A 19,380-nucleotide genomic window follows, 5' to 3' on the forward strand; every position below is an offset into this window, starting at 1 on the left:
TCTGGAAGGCATTGATAAACGACGTCCCGACTATAAGGGCATCAGATTGGAAAATGCTTACATGGGTTGTTTTGGAAGGTAATGAAAAATAATGTATTTTGTCACACACACATACACACACTCACACACACACACACACACACACACACACACACACACACACACACACACACACACACACCCTGTGTATTGGTGCAATGTCAAAACAAACACAGGTCCCTCCAGGTTGACTTTGTCTTATCCTGTCCATGTGTGTACTTAGTATGTGTGTACTCTGTGGGCACGTGTCCCCTCCTCTATCCCTCATACTGCAAAGAGCTCGGTAGCTCCTTAGTCAGCATGTTAACTTAATTAACTGAGTGTGTGAATGTGTGTGTGTGTTTACATGTTCTAATGCATTGTCCATCTCAAGGAGGATTTGTGCATGGTCTGTGTTTGTGAAAGTGGGTGTGTGTGCTTGTGTGAAGGAGAGTTACGTGTTCATGTATGTGTATGTGTGTGTGTGTGTGACAAGAACAAACGGCCATGACCGACCCATTAGTCATTGCTAGTTAACAAAAAAAACAGGTGTAAGAGAAAAACAGGAAGGAGGAAACTGGATGCATGATATATGATGATTGCATTGCAAGAAGGTCCTGGGTTTGAATCGAGTTTGAGTTGCTCTACGCTCATTGGCTGCACAGTTTTGGCTCGTCCGTAGCAGGAAACAATGGCGGCTCGCGTGTTCACACACAGTCTCGTATTACAGCTTAATAGTACACTAACATATGTTTCTGAAAAGATTTAAAGCAAGAAATAGGCAATGCAGTAAGCAATATTTGATCAGCTTTACCTAGTTTGACAGTTTCGTGTGGTGCACTGGACTCACTCTATATATACCGTCAATGGTTACACCTCATGAACTACTTCTGACATTAGTCATTAGTTGTTGCTAAATATTTACTCCCACTAACTGTTAGATGTAAATGTTCTGTAGCTGACTGAAGCGACTGACAAAGCAAATGCAAGCTTGCTGATATATAATCATTGAATCAGAGGTAATATGGAATACCGTCGACGTATCTGACATGAAATTTGATGAATGCTGTTTAATAATAAATATTGAAGAGTTTAAATTCACAAAAAAATTGAACCATTATGCTGATAACATAAGGCTAAATAATGTCAGTTAACTTAGCATGATCAACTATTTCCCACTAATTAAACTTTACTGCTGTGAAACACATTTCTCCATGTATGCAGACGTAAATAAAACAAGAAAGATATTTGCTAGCTTGTGATGCTACAATAACTTGTTATGGTTACATGGTAAAGGTTAAATGCACTCCACTTATTTAGCGCTTTTCTACCTTAAAGGACAGTGCTTAACAATCGGCCTCTCATTCACTCCAATGTCCAACGACAGTTGATTGCTCTTACTTGGACGATGCTATAGATGTTTCCTAGCATCCAACACATTATTTAAGTCTTTACTAAAAGTGTAGTAGTTAGAAGTTAGTTAGTAGTTACTACAACAACTTAGGAAGAACTTAATGGTCAAACTAAGAAATGGATTTATAAATAGCAGCTAGAACCCAACAGCCTATACAGTCATAATTTAAATTTAAAGGCAGCACTAATAACTACATTATAACTAGTTTCACACTAAACTCCATGAGTCATGAGAAATTGGATCAATATTTCTTGTGTTTATTTTCAAGTTAGAAGACAATACAATAGACAACTACAGTATGTCTACCCACAGTACCCTCTCTCAAGCACTGAATAAGCCAATAGCAGGCCTCCAGAGCAGATCAGTGCACAGCAATGATCACAGCTTCATACACACCTCTTTATGATAAAGACGAATAATCATTTATGAATGGATTTTTTTTTAATTCTTGGAATTACTGCAAAAATTAAGTCATTCATTTATACGTACAGTTCCTAAAAGGGTACATTCAGCTTTCCTGCACTGGAAGCTGAGAAGTTGTGCACATTCCTTGTGTCTTTCCGGGGGAGACGAGTGGCCACGGGGCTGAAAGCGGACGAGACTGCCTCCCCTTCCCTCAGTGCAGGACTGATGAGGAAAGCTTCCGGGAGTCTCTGCTGGGCCTTTTTGTCATCAACCACTTCCAGCACCATGGACAGCGCCAACACAGCACGTCTGCTGCACTGTGCTCAACATAACAAAACAGTCCTGTGCGTAGCTGGGTCAAAATGTATCTGACTGCAAAAAAACAAACAACAACAACAAATAAAACAAACAGACAATAAAGTACTTTTATCAGTTTTCTCTCTCACACTCAGTTGCAACTTTATTAGGTACACCTAGCTAAAACTGATCGCTCACTTATGCACAAAGAGGATGTTACGCCATTATGACAGGCGAGCGGTGAAACACACCATTATCTGAGTTTAAACATTGTTGGAAACATTTGGGATAATCCAAGTACACAACTCAACAAAATATATACATTGTAGTTCTAGTGTTTATAGACATTTTAATGTGCAAATGTTACATATTATAGCTTTAATGTATCAGATTGTTGACAATGCATTGAGATGCGTATCGCATCAGTCCCAGTGATGGAGATGAACATCCTTATTATACATATATAATAAGGATGCAGTTTGCAGTTTGTTTGTAAAAACACAACTTTAGTAACACAAGGGTCATATTTTGATCTCAATAAAATACATACAGATAAACTGCATTTGCATACAAACTTGAATTTTGTTGCCTCAACTCACTCCCAGACATTTTGGTTAGCTGTGGGAATGAGAGGCAGAGCATTTCAAAAATATTAAACTATTTGGTGGATCAGATACACACTGAATTAATCTTTCCCAAAAATAAGGGAAAGCATAATAGCCCCCTCTTTAAATTCTACTATTTCTAAAATTTGTTTATATTTTGAAACTTTTTTTTACTTTGCATTTGAATGCAAAATTCCCCAGTGTCAGAAATGTGTGCTTTATAATCAATTTATGTGTGTCTCATTTTTGTTACATTTGTAAACATAAATACTGAAAATAAGTTTGTTTATTTGTTGTTTTTATATTGAATGTTCCAAAATGCAAAAAAGAATTATCGAGCTCAAGTATTGTCGCATTATCTCCTTCTGGAACTGTGTTCTTTCACAGTGACTATATCAGTGTAAGAGGTTACTGCTGAATATCATAAGATATTACGATCTCAAACAGATACGACATTGCCTCACATTCCTGTTTTCTACTGAGGCAAACAATTCTTCCGAAATCTGTATTTCTTATACCAAAAACTTCAAACCTGCCAGGTTTACTGCCCAGTTTCCTAGTATTAAGTAGGTCTAGGCCTTACATTTTAAAGCGTTACATTTACACTTGTGTTTTGTCCTGAACTCTTCTCACAAAGCCACAACAAATCAACAAATCTTCTGCTGTTAATGAGAGTGGATTTGTAAGTGTTGAGTTAAAAAAAATGTATTTGTTAACTCACAAAGCTGCTATGGGTCTGCTGCAAACACCCAACACTATCTAAGAGAAAAATTAATTCACTGGTTGGATTTAGTTTAAGTCCAATATACAGTAATTCAGTAATGTTTCTGAATTGGCTGGCTTCACATAGTCTAATGGTTGACCTGGACTCACAAAAGGAGTGAATACCTCTCCTTCCAATTCAACTATAAGTGTGTTCATGTAAATGGGTCGATGCCAAGTTGTAGGCATCCAGATAAATGAATAAATCCTTAATAAAAATACATAAACTAATCAACTAACCTTCCATTATTTGTATATGGACATTAATGTTCCAAATGTAAAATGTAAGGATTTATAGTCATAAAAATGATTCACTTTTTTATATACAATTTTGTAGTGGACAATCAACTGGCTGCTATTCATCTTTATGAATGGATTTGAGGTAGAAGCTCTGGCTTCCTTGAGTTGACCAGCCTGTGGAGGCAGAAGATTCCCTACCTGGAGGATCCGGAGAGGAAGATGAGGAAGGCGAGGAGATGAGCAGGAAGCGATTCAGGAATAAATTGTCTGACATCGCAGAAGAAGACCCAGTGTCTGCGCCCTACTCTAGCCCAGACCCGGAGGCTCCAGGAGAAGATCAAAAGAGGAAGACGAAGGTGACAAGATGAGCAGGAGGCGATTCAGGGGCTTGGAAAAACTGAATGACGCTGTCTCTGACAGTGACACCAATGCTGAGGAAGAAGACCCAGCGCCTCGCCCGCACACAGCCTTGTGCCTCCAAGATCCAAGAAGAGGGCCAGGGAGGATAATGATGATGAAGAGGATGGGAGAGGAAGCAAACAATCCAGACTCTGAGTTTGCTGCCCGAGAGTTGACTCTCACTCCCCATCTCCAGAGGAATTTACAACTATTGTTCACAGAGCTTGTATCTCTTATAACATTGGGTAGGGAACTCCGTAGGTTTGGCGCATAGTTAAAAAAGGCTGGGCTAGTTTGTATTTTAAAGGATTATAAAACGACAACTAATTGGCAAAAAACCTCCCTTCATGAATCTATAATGTTCAGTTTTAGTTGTTGATTCAACTGTGTGATCATTTTGGAGGCTGCAGTTTGTGGTGCTGTTTGTCTACCCAGTTTATGTCAGTGAGGGTTGGCTGAATAACACCTCTCTTTATAATTCAAGGCCTGGGTTTGCTTTCAGAATAGGGGACACATGGAGTAAAAAATAATTTAATAAAATAATTTAAAAAAAGATATAAAAAGGTATATTATAGATCGCGTTAGGACCTTATTATATATAATATGAAACTAAATATATGGAATGAAATCAGAAATTGCACTGTGCCATCTTATGTTTTCGAGACCGGCCTAATATTATTCCTAACAGACCTTCCTGCAAGAGGAGTGGGACTATGAGTGAGTCGGCACAGCTTCTATAAGAAGCAGTCCTAAGTAATGAAGAGATAATTAACACCCTGGCGAATGTGGGCCAATATTCGTGCTGGTACTGTAGCTGTATTTTCAAACACAATGCATAGGAAGCAGCAAAAGCTTTCATGTGGTTAAAGCAGGAAAGTCAGTAAATCAGTCACTGATCTATGTAGTAAGGTGGGTGATTCTTACAGTATCTGCTGTTAACAGCTCATGAAGTCCCTGCAGCATCTGAAGACATGGATGGATATGTTAAGGTATTTTAAGTGCTGCATCAGAGCGCAGTGTCATTACCCACAACTATTTGCTGAGCTTACCTTCATTAAATCGCCTGAAATCGAGCTGCTGCAATATATACATACAGGGCCCTATCTTGCCGATCTGAAACGCAAGTATCAAACGCAAAATGCAAGTAGCTTTGTGGGCGGATCTCGGCGCTGTTGCATCTCATGTTTGTTCTCATGTTTTGTCTTTGAAATACAATGCAATGCAAACGCTGTAACATTAATTACTGAACTATAGGACCATGTACGAGGTGAGATACGTCCCGGAGGGGCTGCGAGCCGAGCTGCTGCTGACGTTGGATTGGAATTTTTGATCACTACATTTTGGGTGCAAATGTATCATCTGAGAATAACATGTCATTGTGTTCATTGCTTTTCCAATAGACAGACAACAAATACTTTCTGATGTGATTACCTTAGACCTTGCCGAGTTGTAGCTAAGTTGTGGCTGCAAAGTGTTAACTCTTCATGTCTCATGAGTTCCTGCTTGTGCTAGCTGTATTAGCATCCACAGAATCCTCATCGCCTGAATAGGTGTCATCATGCCGTCTTACCAGGTGAGTATTAAGATTTATTGTGCTACCACTGTACCTCATTGTTGTCCCACAGATCTTACAAATGGACAGATTTTTCCAACTCTCCTTCCTTCTTATAGAATCCAAACGTCTTTCAAACTTGTGTTGGCGTTGTTGGACGCGTTGGTTTATGTACCGACCTCACGAGCCACACTAACGTTTCTCTCATCACAGGACCCTAGTGTTCACCTTTAACCTTTCACTAGAGTGGAGACACTGTTAGCAGCAAAGCTTCAGTCAACAGATTGATAACTTTAGAATCAGACCATCAACTGGTTCATGGTACATTTAGATCCATCCAGGGGTCTGCATACCGATGTAGTCACATCTATAACGTTAAAACTGTTATACCCCTAACACATGTGCACTTTTGGTCTATTTCAATCCATAGTTTGCAAAATGTGCATCATTTTGCAGATAATCACGTGTCTAAGAAAGAAGAGCTTTGTTTGTATAAACTGGCTTAAAAAAATATGAAGTTCTGTCATGGCCCTGCTTTGCTGTAACCTGTGTCTCGTTTTCCCCCGTCTGTGTCAATGGCAGTATTCGGAACCGCCTTCTACATCCTTCCAACACATGCTTAGTAGCATGCAGTATGCTAAACCTGGTGTCGCAAAGTGCAAGTAAACAATAGCACAGGTAATGGCGAACCACCACTAGTGTATAGCATCCCACAAAAAAAAAGAGAGGTTATATGTATTAATATTATCTATACATTTGTTATGACCATGACCATGAGAAGTAAAGTATCATCAAAGCATATTATAGAAGGTTTACAATGCAAGTATATGAATTAAGAATGAAAGTGTATAGATTATAGACTATAATCATATAACTCATTTCTATCTATCAGATTTTTTTTGTTAAATATATAAAAGTGTGTGAAAACATGTTTATGACTACATGACAGCTACTTCCACTTATGAAGACCAGGTATAAGCCCTGAAAAAACATAGTAAGTGGACCTTGAGTTTATTTTCTGTCAATTTAATTATTTATACATGTCACTTAAGTCAAAACATTCCAAACTTAATCTTCATATTTTGGTGTTTTTGTGTTACAATTTCTTTTTTTAATTGCGTGTACGCACACAAGGCTATCCATTCCTCCGTTTTTCAGTATGACCAAGTCTACAGAGCAGAAAAGGGAAGGGGAGATGAAGCCGAGGAGAGGAAGAGAGGGAGTACAGATGGAGAGAAAAGCTGCTGAAGGGAAAGGAGAGCAGAGATGAGGAGATAGAAAGACGGAGCAGGAGAGAAAAAGAGAGCCAGAGAGTTCAGCTGATCTTCACATTTGATCACACATTCTCACGCAGAGCATGAGGAGGAGGAGGAGGTGAAAAGACAGTCTCCCAATGCAGAGGGGATGAGAAACTGGGCGGAAGAGGAGGGCATATAGATGGAGAGAGAGAGAGAGAGAGAGAGAGAGAGAGAGAGGAGGAAGGGAGGGACGGGAGAGGTAGTGAGTGAAGTAGAGATAAAACGGGAGACTGTTTTCACTGCAGCAAAAAAAAACATTCACCATACAGTGCAGTGTCAGTATATGTGAATGAATGAGAAATATGTGTATATTTCTTATACAGTATATCCGTGTATGTTTTTAGCAACTCAGAAAAGCTGACAGTGCATTTTCAGTTTGTCAAACAGGGCTTTTAGATGGGTTTTAGGAGCCTGAAGGTCATTGAACTCACCACGGGCTCCTTCAAAAGACAAAAATATAATAAAAGCATAAACTAAAAATAATATGACCTTTCCACAGACAGTGTCTACTTCCTATGTCCCCTCTGTCCAAATTGGAAAAAGGTTGAAGATAAATGCCCACCCTCCGGACTTTCTCTCATACTGCGATGTGTTCAACATCAATTATGCAAGGCTGCTGTGAGGGGATCAAATGTGCTGTCAGACAGATTTTGTATCTGTAAGTATGAAGCTACCAGCAGCAGCTGATTAATTTACCTAATAAACATTACAGGTCTCCTAAAAATTATATCTATGACTAAGTGTTTTGCCGAATGAGTTTTGAAATAAAACATGGTCGTTGTCTGGTTCATCTTCACAGGCAATGTTTTGGGGTTTTTTAAATGCAGGGTTTTCCACATCCTTAGTCCTGTGTGTGGTCAGGTTTAGGTAGGTTTGTGCTTCAAGTCAGAATACTCAAATTTATGTTCAATATTGAAGAGGCACTGCGCACTTAAAGATGAAACGGAAATCAGTGTTTGTGCCAGTTGAGTGCCATCTGCTTCCACATATTACATATTTCCTGTGAAAACGGGCAGCTAGGCAGGGACTTGTAGCGGTAGCCAGTAGCTCAGTGTGTTACGTTTTCCCAGTCAGCAGCTATAGTGGTCCGTCTCTGCTGGTGAACAGTGACCAGCACAGCCAGACCCGGACCAAATGGAGAACAGTTTGACAACAGAATAAAGTACCAAGGTGTTTTTTTTTTGGGCGAACTTGGCTCCTGCCACATCTGGGCTAAGTTAGCTAATGTTAGCTGCACAACCTAACTAGCTAATAGCATCTAACATAACTGTCAGCAGTTAGCTGATTTTAGCAACAAGTCCATCTGTAAACTCTGTACATCACCTCGGTACCGCTGTTGTTAAACTGGCCTCTGTCTGTCTCAGAGGTTGTGTTCATTGGGAGACTGCACCTGTTCGGTTGCATGCTAACGACAGCTACAGCAGCAGTTAGCTGAGTTGAGGAAGAATATTGGCTTTGTATCGCTAAATGTTGAAGATTGATTGACAGATGAATTTCATGATATAATGGGTTGAAATCAGTTAGTTCATGCTTATGTAAGCGTGTGTCACATTTTGTTTTACAGGAATAAATAAAATTTGGATTTTAATATAAAAGTACAAAGAAATGTATGCATTTGTACAATTTCCTAGGATGTAATCTTAAAGGGTTAAATGCAATTTTTCATTTCACCTGGACTCAAAAAATGTCTCAGCACGATCTCTACTGTTTCATATTACTGTGAACCTTGCAAAGGCAAACACTGACATAGAGCTGACTGTTTGGGACTACTTTATTTCATGACATTTATATAAGAAAACAGTGTTACCCCCCTCTAATGAGAGGAGGGCAGTTCACCTCCCCCAGCTTTTCACAGGAGTCCATGCTAGTTTTTGCTAAATGTTCTGGGCTTTTTTGATACTATAGAAGCACCACCGGACTTGATCCCCCACCCACAGACACACATACCAGAGAGTTAGCCTCGTTGAACCACTAGCTTAGCTACAACACAGATACAAACAGCCATGAATGTGCTTCTAGTGACTGTAAAAGCTCAGTGGACTCCATTGTTTCCAGCGTGGACACGGAGCCTCTGACTACCAGCTGACTGTCCCTGCTACACTTCTGTGGTCAGTCTTTCTCTCACTCTGGTCGTAATGAAGGCCACGCCCCCCACTGTGGCTGTCCTGCGTAGCACTTTTTATGATTTATTTTTTTACATTTTGTTCCTTTCAAAGCATATCTGATGTGGAAGTCCTTACTCCATGCAGAGCTTTCACCCAGAACAAGCATGAGTTTGGGTGCATGTGGGTGGTTTAGGGTATTCCACTAACTGAGGCCATAGTACACTGTGTGTGTGTGTGTGTGTGTTTTGTGTGTGTGTGTGTGTGTGTGTGTGTGTGTTTTCCAGTGACGTTGTAGTGGACCCTTTACAGCAGAGCACAGTGCTGCAGACTGCTACAGACCAACACAGCACATTAGCTCTGCACTAGTGAGAGAGAGAGAGAGAGAGAGAGAGAGAGAGAGAGAGAGAGCGAGGGGACAAGCTGTAGAGATGATAAGGGGAGGTGGAGAGAGAAATGGAGAGAATATATACCGTGTGAGAGAAAAAAAAAGAGAGAGAAAATGGGAGAGTACTAATGATCTGATGGTCTGCAGTCTTTTCTCCCCATTTTGTGGAGCTCAGCAAATACTCGTTCTGCTTCTGCCCCCCACCCCCCCTCTCTCTCTCTCTCTCTCTCTCTCTCACTGGTGGTGGAGGGACTATCTTGGAAAGGAAGAGAGAGAGAGGGGGAATGGGCGGTGGGCGTGAAACACTCTATCATATCCCTCCTGCTCCGCTCTAATTGAGCCAAGTGTTTTAGTAGATTGAAAGACAGTGTGGAGGAAGGGAGTGATGCAGCAGAGAGAAAGAGAGAGAGAGAGAGAGAGGGAGAGAGAGAGAGAGAGAGAGAGAGAGAGAGAGAGAGAGGACAGACGAGAGCTTTGGTAAAGGAGACTCATTTTTATGCAGGATACTAAACCAAATCTTAAATAGAATGTTGAGTATATCAATCGTTTTGAGATCTGTTACTTTACATGTATGTTTACTTGATATACTGTATGTGATGGATGTTTTTTTTTATCACCTGGAACATTAAAAAACTGCTGACACATAATCACGTCAATAATTTAACTGTCAGAAAGGAACCGTTTTACTGAATGAGCAGCATTAAGTACATTTTAATGTTCATATGTATTGACTCAGGTAAAATGTATGCATCCATTTTCTGTACCGACTCACAGCGCTGGATTGGTTGCTCCAGTTCGTCATAATGCCATTAGTTCGACTGTTAGTAGTTCATATAAACCACTGGCTAGTTTCTGATTTACTAAATATGGATTTCACCATAAAAAACCTAAGAAATAATTTCTCTAGTAGACTTTAATAATGTGTTAATTGGTAGGCAGGAAACATCTATAGCGCTGTAATCAGGAAGTCATTGTAGCATTACAAGCTAGCATAACTTCCAGAAATGACAGTTTCATAGGTGCAAAAGATTTAAATGTAAATACAGATGTGCTGAGTATGTTTGCATACATGAAAACATTTTAGTAGTTTTCATACAGTTTATAATAAGGGGGAAATATCCAATTATGCTTAGCTAATTTGCATTATGTGCTCATGTAATCTAATTATTAGCATAATGTTTTATCATTTGAGGTATGTTGTGTTGTTTGTGTAAAGTGTAAATTAAAATGTTCAATATTTACATGATATTTAAACAATATTTATCAAGATTAGTTGACCATATGTGTATGTGAAAGATTCCTGGATGTATACTAGATTACTAAGAATATCTGAGTATACACTGTGAGCTTGTGTCTATCTGACTGTTCCTCTCTCCCATTTTTTTAACGTTCATTTTCCTGAAAATAATACTGGAAAATATTACATTGAGTGTAAGAGGAATTGATTTACATTTTGTGATAAATTATTTTCATTCAACAGTAGCTCGGATCGTTAAGTTGTGATCGGTCTGGAGTACAACGCTGTGTCAGTGCTCCTTGTAATCGACAGCCATGTGATACAGAGAAGATGTATGTTTGAATATAGTCGGCATACTTTATCGTTCATTTGCAGTATGTAGTACATACTGACTGAGTATGTAGTAGGCAGTACGTTAGTATGTGATTTTGAACACACACTAAAAATTTTAAAAGTAAAGGTTATATATAGTAAGTTAACTTGCCACTAGAGCATCAGAATAGAGAATGAGAAAGCAGATTGATCAATAATTTAAATAATCTTTAGTTACAGCCCCAGTCCAGGCAGCAGTCATCACACTGATGACTGCAGTACTCTGAGAAAGGTTTATTGACTATGACACTTTTAATTATCTATTTATTTGTGTGACATCAGAATATAAGCCATTTCGTCCAATAAAAGTTCATTCTCGAAGGGTAAAGAGTAAATCTTTACAGCTCAGCCAGAGTAGATTTGAGCTTGATGTATTGTTTAACGACACCTGAAACCCAAATCACCATGCCTTTTGTAACTTTAAAAAATGGACAATTGGACAATCAGGGCTTCTTTAAACACTGCCCAGGTGTGTGGCGGTTTGAACTTCTCTCTCAGCTCTCTTTTTTTATTACTCACTATTATTTATTCATTAGTTAGCTAGCTAGCAACAGGAGGAAAAAAAAAAAAAAAAAAAAAAAATCAGAGGACATGGTTTTTCTAATTAAGATATGTAATGGGGCCTCACTGATACCTGTACAAATAGAGATATCATTGTTCCTGTTATCATTTATACAAAAGCACAATTTTATTAGTGATTTGGGAGAAAATGGATCATATTTTATATAGAAAATATTGTCTGGTTTTCCCTCTGACATCCTCCGGCCGCTCTTCCTCTAATCGGCTAACTGCTGCTGCAACTGAACGGGGCTCAGCAGCCTTCCAGTGAACGCAACCTCTGAGACAGACAGAGGACAGTTTGATGACAGCAGATGGACTTCTTGCGAAAAGAAAATAACTGTCGCCAACAGTTATGTCAGATGCCCTTCACTAGTTAGGTCGTGCAGCTAACGTTTAGCCCCAGAGTGGCAGCAACCAAAACCAGCTAAAAACACCTCCGTACTTTATTCCCTGTCGTCAAACTGTCCTCCGTTGGCATCGGATGCTGTATTTGGTCACTGAGAGCTCCCGGTCCCGGTAGAGTCAGCTAATGGGTCCGCTAGAGATGCTTGACAGGGGGACATAACACACAGCGCTATTGGCTTGGGACACGTCTGTCCACATTCTTTAAGCTGTGCCTGTTTGTCATTGTTTTTTCATGATTCAATCTTAAAGCTCCAGCATTCAGTCATATTTCACACTCATATTTCACACTTTGAGATTCTTTTATGAAAAGTGCTTTACAAATAAAATGTATTATTATTATTATTATTATTATTACTATTATTATTTCGGACAATAATGTTCTCCCAATTTATTGTCTAAAGCAGTGGTTCCCAATCTTTTTCCTTAAGGGACTTAAGGTAAACTGACGACCCCGATAAAGTGATACATTTTATGGATGTTTCATATTGGAATATTTTATATTATACTCAACTGTACAATGAATGCAAGTAGTGAACACAACAACTGCAGCAAGTTTGTATAAAATGAGCAATTCAATGAATTTTGAGCTTTTTTTTATTATTTCCACAATGAAATTCTGAGACATGGGCCTAACTATTTCAAAGTTGTCTCACACCCCTTAAAGTCAAGAAGGTCTTGCAACCCCTGTGAAGGTTTGGCGAAGCCAGCTCCATAAAGAAATGGTAACAGTGAGCCATGACCTCACCCCCATCCAATACCTTTGGGATGAACTGGAACAGCGGCTGTGGGCCAGACCTCATCACCCAACATCAGGACTGGACCTCACTGATGGTCCAGGTCCCTGCAGCCAGGTTCAACTGGTGAGGAACCTGAAAGCAGAAGAGTGGAGGTTTAGCAATGACTGTGGCGTTCGGGTGTTCGAGCATTTGCAGTAAAAAACAGAACCATCTTGTTTCTGTCTCTCTCAGTTCAATAAATCTCATTTCTTTGCAGCTCAATCCAAGGATGCAGCAAATCTGACTGTGGCAGTGCCAACAGAGCACAATGGGAATATATTTGCTAAGGAGCAGTTTTAACCTTAATAACATCAAATGATCCCATAATATGAATTCGATCAGTCAGTCAATCAGGCAGTCAGTCATTCAGCGGGCAAATCTATTGATTCATAAAATCCGCATCCCACATAGGCTATCCTCTCTCTCTCTGTCTTACACACAGTTGCAGACACACACTCCCTCCCTCCCTCTCTCTCTCTCTCTCTCTCCCCCCCCTATCTCACTCACACACATATACGCAAACTCCTCCTTCCTCTCCTCCTCTCTCCTCCTCTCAGTTGCCCCTCTGACTCCTTGCCGGGACGGTATAACAGAAGCTTACAGAGCGGGGACAGGCGGTGGATGGGGAAGGGCAGTAGCCGCAGCAGCAGCAGCAGCAGTCGGGCGCATCGACCGAAGCATGCTCCAGCGCAGCCATGACTTGCTCGGCGTCAGATAGCGAGAAGATCGTGATCAACTGCGGCGGGATCCGACACGAGACTTACCGGAGCACCCTGAAGACGCTGCCGGGGACGCGCTTGTCTTGGCTGACCGAGCCCGACGCCTACAGCAACTTCGACTACGACCCCAAGTCCGACGAGTTCTTCTTCGACCGCCACCCGGCCACCTTCGCCTTCATCCTCAACTACTACCGCACCGGCAAGCTCCACTGCCCCAACGATGTTTGCGGGCCGCTCTTCGAGGAGGAGCTCGCCTTCTGGGGCATCGACGAGACGGACGTGGAGGCGTGCTGCTGGATGAACTACCGGCAGCACCGTGACGCCGAGGAAGCCCTGGACAGCTTCGAGACCCCCGAGCCGGACGCGCCCGAGGATGACCCGGCGCTCACCGGCGGGGCGGACGGCGACCTGAAACGGCTGTGCATGCAGGAGGACGGCCGCAGGGCGACGTGGTGGGAGGTGTGGCAGCCCAATATGTGGGCGCTATTCGAGGACCCCTACTCCTCCAAATACGCCCGGGTGAGTGACCGGACAGGTGTCTATTGTGTTCCTTTGGCGCGCGTTCGCATACCCACGTTTGGCACAGTCTGGGCCATTGCGCATTGTTGCGCGTAAAGTTGTGAGGATGTCAAATTCACTGTCGTGTTTTTCATCAAGTAGACAGACAGACAGACAGACAGACAGATAGATAGATAGATAGATAGATAGATAGATAGATAGATAGATGGATAGAGATGCGCCAGTATGTTCCTTTCTTCCGCCGCTCTTTTCTTTCTCTGCATTATATTCTGCTCATCACTTCGCTCCTTTCCTCTCCTCCACCTAACTGCCCTGCTGCAGTTCTTTTCCTTCAATCTCTCTCGTTGATATCATTGTGTAAAGATTTAATCACTGCTGATTTGTCTGTGCGCATCAGTCCATCCTCCTCTCTCCCTCTCTCTCTCTTCAGTGTCTGCCTGTGCGCCAAATGATTTCCACAGCAAAAAGCTGAACCGTTTTAATGCGGTTTAATTAGGAATGACTCTAATTTGGGATCCAGTTCTCTCCACTATCAGTCTGCATTTTATGTACATTGTTGTACAGTCCAATAATCAATCATCACAGTAACTGAAAGTGAAAATCCAAAGGTTGGCGTCTGCCTCCATTCATCCACTCTCTCTCTCTCTTTTATCTGTTATGTTATCGATGACACTAAACTAAAACCCTGTGAGCAGCAGCCACCGCTCTTTTCAGCCCATAGGTTGCTGGCTTTGTGCATGTTTGCACACGAATGCATTACTGTTTACTCATGAGTGTGTACCATAGGTATGCTGGCAGGTGATGGTGAATGCATTTGTATTTGTACTTGAGTGCCTGTGTGTGTGTGTGTGTGTGTGTGTGTGTGTGTGTGTGTGTGTTTGGGTAGATGATAGAGCAAACACTCTTGCGTTATAAAACACTGCTCTTCCTCCAGCATCCATCAGAACTGGCTGATATTAGTTTGTTTGCTTTTTGTTCAGACTGGAGCACAAATGAATCAAATATTGTTGTTAGCTTTTACATATCAGAGCTGGTTGAATGCTCTGCACTGCTTTACAGCACGGAGGTGAATTCTTTATGGCTCAAAAGAAAAGTGTGCGGTTGTCTCAGCACATAGAGCATGTAGCAGGAACCCGATGGCAGCATGAGAAATTGTTTTTGGGGAATATCTTGAAGGATCCAGTGTAAAAGAGCCCAGAACACCGAGCAATTGTGTTCTTATTAGACGATTCTTACGTCCAGTACAAAATCTGAACATAGCGTACCCTTCTTGTGGCAATTGCAGAGTAGGGTGATGAGGTCTCCAGGTTTTATGTAGGAGACTGGAGCAACCTTGATTTCTGCCTGTCTTCTATCAGAATGTGATGCGGAGGGTGGGGGGCGAGGTGTGCTTGCCAATCCTCAACACAAGGGTTCAGGGGTGTTGTAGAGAGAGGGCAAGGGGCAGGAGACAGATTCACACATTGAGCACCAGCAACAACTCTTCCACAATGGAGTTCCTTTCCCCCGTGACGATAATGAGAAGATCACGGAGGTCCTTAACAGTTTGGCCAAATCTGCGCCCCCTGGACCTGGCTCTGAGGCTGCGGAGTGGTTCAAAACTAATGTTAGCTTGTGTTGGTGAGAGAGTCATTAGGTACTTGAGGCCATTTTCATTCTCCTCTTTCAGAATTATTTTGGTACCAGCTACCAACAAGCTGAACAAACCAAATATACCTCAGAGTCCTGGCTGAATTGCCACAGAACTCATTTTAATTTACCTTCCAACTCCAAGGAGATGCAGACGAGTTAGTTCTGAGCAGCATAACAAAGTGTATAGTTGGAGATAATCACCTGTATTAATCACTGCTGCTCAAAGAATTGATACGCTCAATCCAAACGAAGGAAAGGAAGATTTCTATGATGCTTAGCTTTAATCCATTTCTATAACCAGTCACTCATTTCCTCTCTTTGTCTTTTATTTCCCCTCTTGCCCCATTTCTCTCATCTCTATCTGCAAACTCAATTGTTTTCTCTTCTCCCCTCCTCAGTTTCATCCTTTCCTCTCTGCACGGTCAGTCCTCCACCTCTCACCTGTGTCTCCCCCTGCCTTCCTTTTTGCTTAATTGTCTCTAAAAATCTATGGCCATTTGCAGAGCCAGAGGCTAGTGCTGACCTGGATCATTGTGAACTGAGGTGTATTTTCTGTAGACTCGGCCATACGCACAGAGACAGCATATTGACTTGGGATGGAGACACACAATCGGAGACACACTTACTACACACACACACACACACACACACACACACACACACACACACACACAATGTTTAGCCTTTGCAGGCAGTCTGTGGGACAATTTACAATAAATATCTGTATATCTTGATTTTCTGTTTGGTTGTTTTCCTTATTAGAATGATCATTATTAGCTAAGGCTGATTATTTTCATTATCGATCAATCTGTCAGTCATTTTCTCAATAAATCAATTTTTTCTGTTCGGCCCATAAAATGTCAGAAAATGAAAAGGTGAAGTCCTCAGAGACATTCACTTTACTGTCATAGAGGACTAAAGAAACCACAGAATTTTGACCATTTATTATCATTGCAGCTCTATTATTGGATTGCAAACACATGAATGAATGAATGTGTGTCTACATTCATTCCTCAAGACACTGGCACACAACGTCCACAGAGCCCAGATAATCCACCTAAAGTAAATTTTGTCATTTGCCTAAAACTGGAATTCTTGTTATCCAAAGACGCACACAAACGCCCCAGCGAATCTATGTGGAGAAGGGTGTCATGGGTAACCATGGTCTTTCCGTAAACTTAACCCAGTGTAGTTGCCAGGGACAGTATTGTATTGTAGAAAGCAAGCTTTTTTTACAGGATTGTCCAATGGCAGTAGGGTTGTCCTCCCCTGGGACAGACGACTAAAATACGCAGCTGAAATCCATCTGTGGATGTCCATGGGAAGCAGCTATACTAGCTTCCCTGTAGCTCTATTTTGGTTCCCAGGTGCACTGCGAGTATTTGTCAAATAGCAGCCTGTAACTTCTGCTTCATAAATGGCTCCAAAATAGATCTCTCTCCATAGTGCCTGCATATTTATAAGTACTGGTGTGTATATGCAAGAATCTGGTGATGCGATACGAGTCATGATACAGGAGTTATGATTCGATATATTGCGATATAAAGAACACACCGCCATTATGCATCAAAAAAGTTGACCTTTTCATACTACTAGAATTTGAAACATCCAACATCATAGCCCTGAGTTTGGGGTTTAAACACAAAAGTCGATACAGTGTGTTTGAGAATCAGTACAGTTTCCCAAACATATGGCGATACTCAAGTATATCGATATTTTCCTACACTACTATGTAAAAACCAATCAATAAACAACTTCTCTGGGTCCTTACTTTGTCATATAGCAATAAGTGAAGAACCACAACTGTTTGCTGTTTATGTTCACATGTACTTTTCATGTACAGGTGGAGTCACAAATGTGCAGCTGGGGATGTCTGTAGTTGCCAGTTGGCCTTTGAGCCCTGTCAGCTCATCAGAAGGGATGCAGTACTGAAGCAAGGCTGAGAACTGCTGGTTTATACCAAAGGACACCAAAGCAATGAGAGAAAGGGACGTTCACAATCTGCTTTGTCGCTGCTCCATCTCGTATTTAGCTTTTTAAGATGCCCCATGCAGCTTTTTCAATCATGAAACTCGACAAGTCAGAAAATTAAATGGCAGCCAAAAAAGAGCCGATCGAAGAACCAAAGGGGGGTGACTGTAAAAACAGAACACCGGTGTGGTGTCATGGTGGGGGGGTTGGGGAAGCATCGGTATGACAGCTGAGGTGACTTTGAAAGTGTTGCAGTCAATAGTTTCGGTGCCAGCGCGGTGACATGAAGATAGGTTGGAAGGGGTGGGGGGGGGGGGGGGGGTGCAGCACAGCTACAGCAGCGGCAGTCGCGCTCAGGTGGGCTGAGGTCAGGCGGCCGGCTCGGTTTTAGCTGATTAGCTCGGTGGAGAACGACGAGGGCGAAGCCGCTCGTCCCTGCCAACGTTTCGGCCGAAGAGGACGGAAATGTTCGAAGACAGCGATGTAAAATTAATGACTGGATCACTTGTTCAATTCGTGCGTCTGTCCATTAAGTATGTGCAACATCCTTGCAAAGACAGCAGGGTTTTCCATTTCTCCCTGTCTTTCTTCTTCCTCTACAGTCTGAACAGTCCTCTCCCCCCCGTTCTTTTTCTCTCCGTCATCACCACTGACAGCTCGTGCTGCTTTATTACCACAATTTCAGAGCTGAGTGCTGGATTGCTTATTATCGCTATTCAGCCCCCCAGCTCCCGCCACGTCCCCTCCCTCCCTCCTCTGCTCCCCCCCTCCTCCTCTCGTTCTCTCCAGCTCTCTGCTTGTGCTATAGCGTAACACTGCAGTCCCCGTAGTAGCTGACTGCGCTCTAGTCTGCTGCAGAGAAGGAGGGAGAGAGACACGGAGAGAGGGGAGGGGGATGACAGGACGGGAGGTGTTTTTTTGGTGAGGGTGGTGATGAAATGAATTCAGAGTAAGAAGCAGTAGAGGAGGATGAAGAACAGGAAGGGGGTCACTTTCTGTACCCCCTCGTTTTTCGTTCCCGCTGCTCTTTTTTTTCTTCTCCTCTTTTCTGCTGAGCTCGGCAGGCTGGGACGCTCGTATCTGTTTATTGATCGGGCAGTACGTCTCAGCTCGCCTCATTCAGGTGGACGTCTCAGCTGAATGGTGCTCCTTTGTAAGCAAAACCTTCCCACACACATATTCCTGCTCTCCCCCTCTCCTTCTCTCTCTCTCTCTCTCTACATTCTTTCACACAGCGGGGTGTGATGGCAATTCCCGTTCCCCAAAGGAGAGAAACAAATACGAGCACAGTGGCAACACGCACCCACACTTACACACACTTACTGTACCACCACACGCAGAAATTGTGGCTCTGTTAATGTCATTTTGACCTCATTTCCAGAGGCTTGGTTGCACAAGTGTGAGTTATTTGGGTTCATTATTATTAGACTGCAATGTCCTCTAACAGCTGCCATACAGGCAGGCAGAAAAAGAGCTAAGCTCCGTCCCGTTAGCATATTGTTAAATCAATAGTGACCGCTGATGTGACTAGTTTTGCGTGATCTGATCAAAGATAAATTCTAACTCGCTAGACATGCATGTAAAAACTGAAAAAGTAAAAGTGTCAAACCAACAGTTGAGTTTCATCAGACTCCTTTCAATGAACATCAAAGAGATTTATGGTGGACAACATTTAAAATGCTGCAGTAGTGGATATACTGTGCAAGAC

At 42.0% G+C, this 19,380-nt stretch overlaps 1 protein-coding gene and 1 long non-coding RNA gene across 9 annotated transcripts in view; one reads left to right on the forward strand and one right to left on the reverse strand.

The window, feature by feature from the left end:
* Positions 1-1,668: 1,668 nt before the first annotated feature.
* On the reverse strand, positions 1,669-13,679 carry LOC127361034 (uncharacterized). Its single transcript, XR_007884024.1, has 4 exons — positions 13,596-13,679; positions 12,814-12,924; positions 3,940-4,348; positions 1,669-2,209 (listed from the first exon to the last, which is right to left on the reverse strand). It is a non-coding gene; the product is annotated as an uncharacterized LOC127361034 (long non-coding RNA).
* The window catches only part of LOC127361032 (potassium voltage-gated channel subfamily C member 1-like), an 80,978-nt gene continuing 74,980 nt past the window's right edge, over positions 13,383-19,380 (forward strand). For all 8 annotated transcript variants that reach the window (XR_007884021.1, XR_007884022.1, XM_051395598.1 and 5 more), the window contains exon 1: positions 13,383-14,069. Coding sequence is in view for 6 of the 8 variants with exons in the window: in XM_051395598.1 (XP_051251558.1) it covers positions 13,527-14,069 (543 nt within the window). In the remaining 2 variants the exon portion in view is untranslated. The remainder of the gene's footprint in view (positions 14,070-19,380) is intronic.

The sequence above is a fragment of the Dicentrarchus labrax genome, unplaced genomic scaffold, assembly GCF_905237075.1.
Source record: "Dicentrarchus labrax unplaced genomic scaffold, dlabrax2021, whole genome shotgun sequence".
Lineage (NCBI taxonomy): Eukaryota > Metazoa > Chordata > Actinopteri > Moronidae > Dicentrarchus > Dicentrarchus labrax.